At 50.0% G+C, this 1,183-nt stretch overlaps 1 protein-coding gene across 1 annotated transcript; it reads left to right on the forward strand.

Annotated features, from left to right (window-relative positions):
• Positions 1 to 73: 73 nt before the first annotated feature.
• On the forward strand, positions 74 to 1,183 carry LOC110094486 (purine permease 3-like; the record flags this gene model as incomplete). The annotated part of the gene is given in 2 exon segments (XM_020819738.2): positions 74 to 998; positions 1,164 to 1,183. Coding segments are annotated over 2 exon segments (809 nt in total), but the record flags the coding sequence as incomplete, so codon positions are not given.

The following is a 1,183-nucleotide window of genomic DNA, read 5'->3' on the forward strand; positions in this document are numbered from 1 at the left end:
TCTCAAAAACACCTAAAATGACGTTCGATTGGAGCATCACCGCACCATTTTGAAGTTTTGCGTTACTTTACCGTGAAAAATTGAAGTTTTCGGTTGAAGATGCCCTTAAAAATCACAAATTGCCACTTTACATCGACATTTTAATTCATCAGCTATATGTTTAACTATAAATTCTAACCCGTCGATTCTTTAAGCAAACGGCTATAGTAATGGAGCGCAGAGCGGCAATGGAAATTCACAGCACCAACAAGCTGATCAGCCGCCACCACTCTGCTCCACCTCCTCCTCCTCCACCCACCCTAACACGCCACGCCAAACTTCTCCTCACCGTCCTCAACTGCCTCCTCCTCAGCGTCGGCAACTGCAGCGGCCCCATTTTCCTCCGCATCTACTACCTGCACGGCGGCCGCCGCATTTGGCTCACTTCCTTTCTTGAAACCGCCGGATTCCCCCTCCTACTTATCCCCCTCTCAATCTCCTACCTTCACCGCCGCCGTTCCAATCCTTCAACGCCTCTCCTCCACCTCACTCCCCGTCTCCTCCTGGCCTCGTCTGTTCTCGGGGTCATCACCGGCCTCGATGACTTCCTTTACAGTTATGGCCTCAACTTCCTCCCTGTCTCCACCTCCTCCGTCCTCATCGCGTCTCAGCTGGCTTTCACGGCGATCTTCGCTTTCTTAATAGTGAGGCAGAAATTCACCCCCTTTTCGGTCAACGCCGTGGCGTTGTTAACCATTGGCGCCGTCATCCTGGCTCTGCATACGAGCGGTGATCGGCCGGCGGGGGTGACTGCGGCGGGGTATTGGAAAGGGTTTGTTTTGACCATTGGGGCGGCGGCGCTGTACGGGTTGTTTTTGCCGTTGGTGGAGCTGACTTATGACAAGCTAGCTGGAAGGGCGGCGGTGACTTACACTCTGGTCATGGAAATGCAGCTTGTTATTGGATTTTTTGCCACTGGATTCTGCGCCGTCGGGATGATTGTCAACAAGGATTTTCAGGTGAAATTTAATTACGTATCATAACTGTGAAATTTATAATCGCCGGCTCTTTCTGGAGCTCTCAAAATATTTTTAATAAAAAAACTTCCAGTCATCCTCCTCATCTCCATTGTTTCTTCTTCACTGAGGATTAGCAACTAAACTAGTTTTTTCCTTCTAGCACAGGCAATCCCAAGAGAAGCAGC

Source organism: Dendrobium catenatum, unplaced genomic scaffold, assembly GCF_001605985.2.
Source record: "Dendrobium catenatum unplaced genomic scaffold, ASM160598v2 original_scaffold_278144, whole genome shotgun sequence".
Classification (NCBI taxonomy): Eukaryota; Viridiplantae; Streptophyta; class Magnoliopsida; order Asparagales; family Orchidaceae; genus Dendrobium; species Dendrobium catenatum.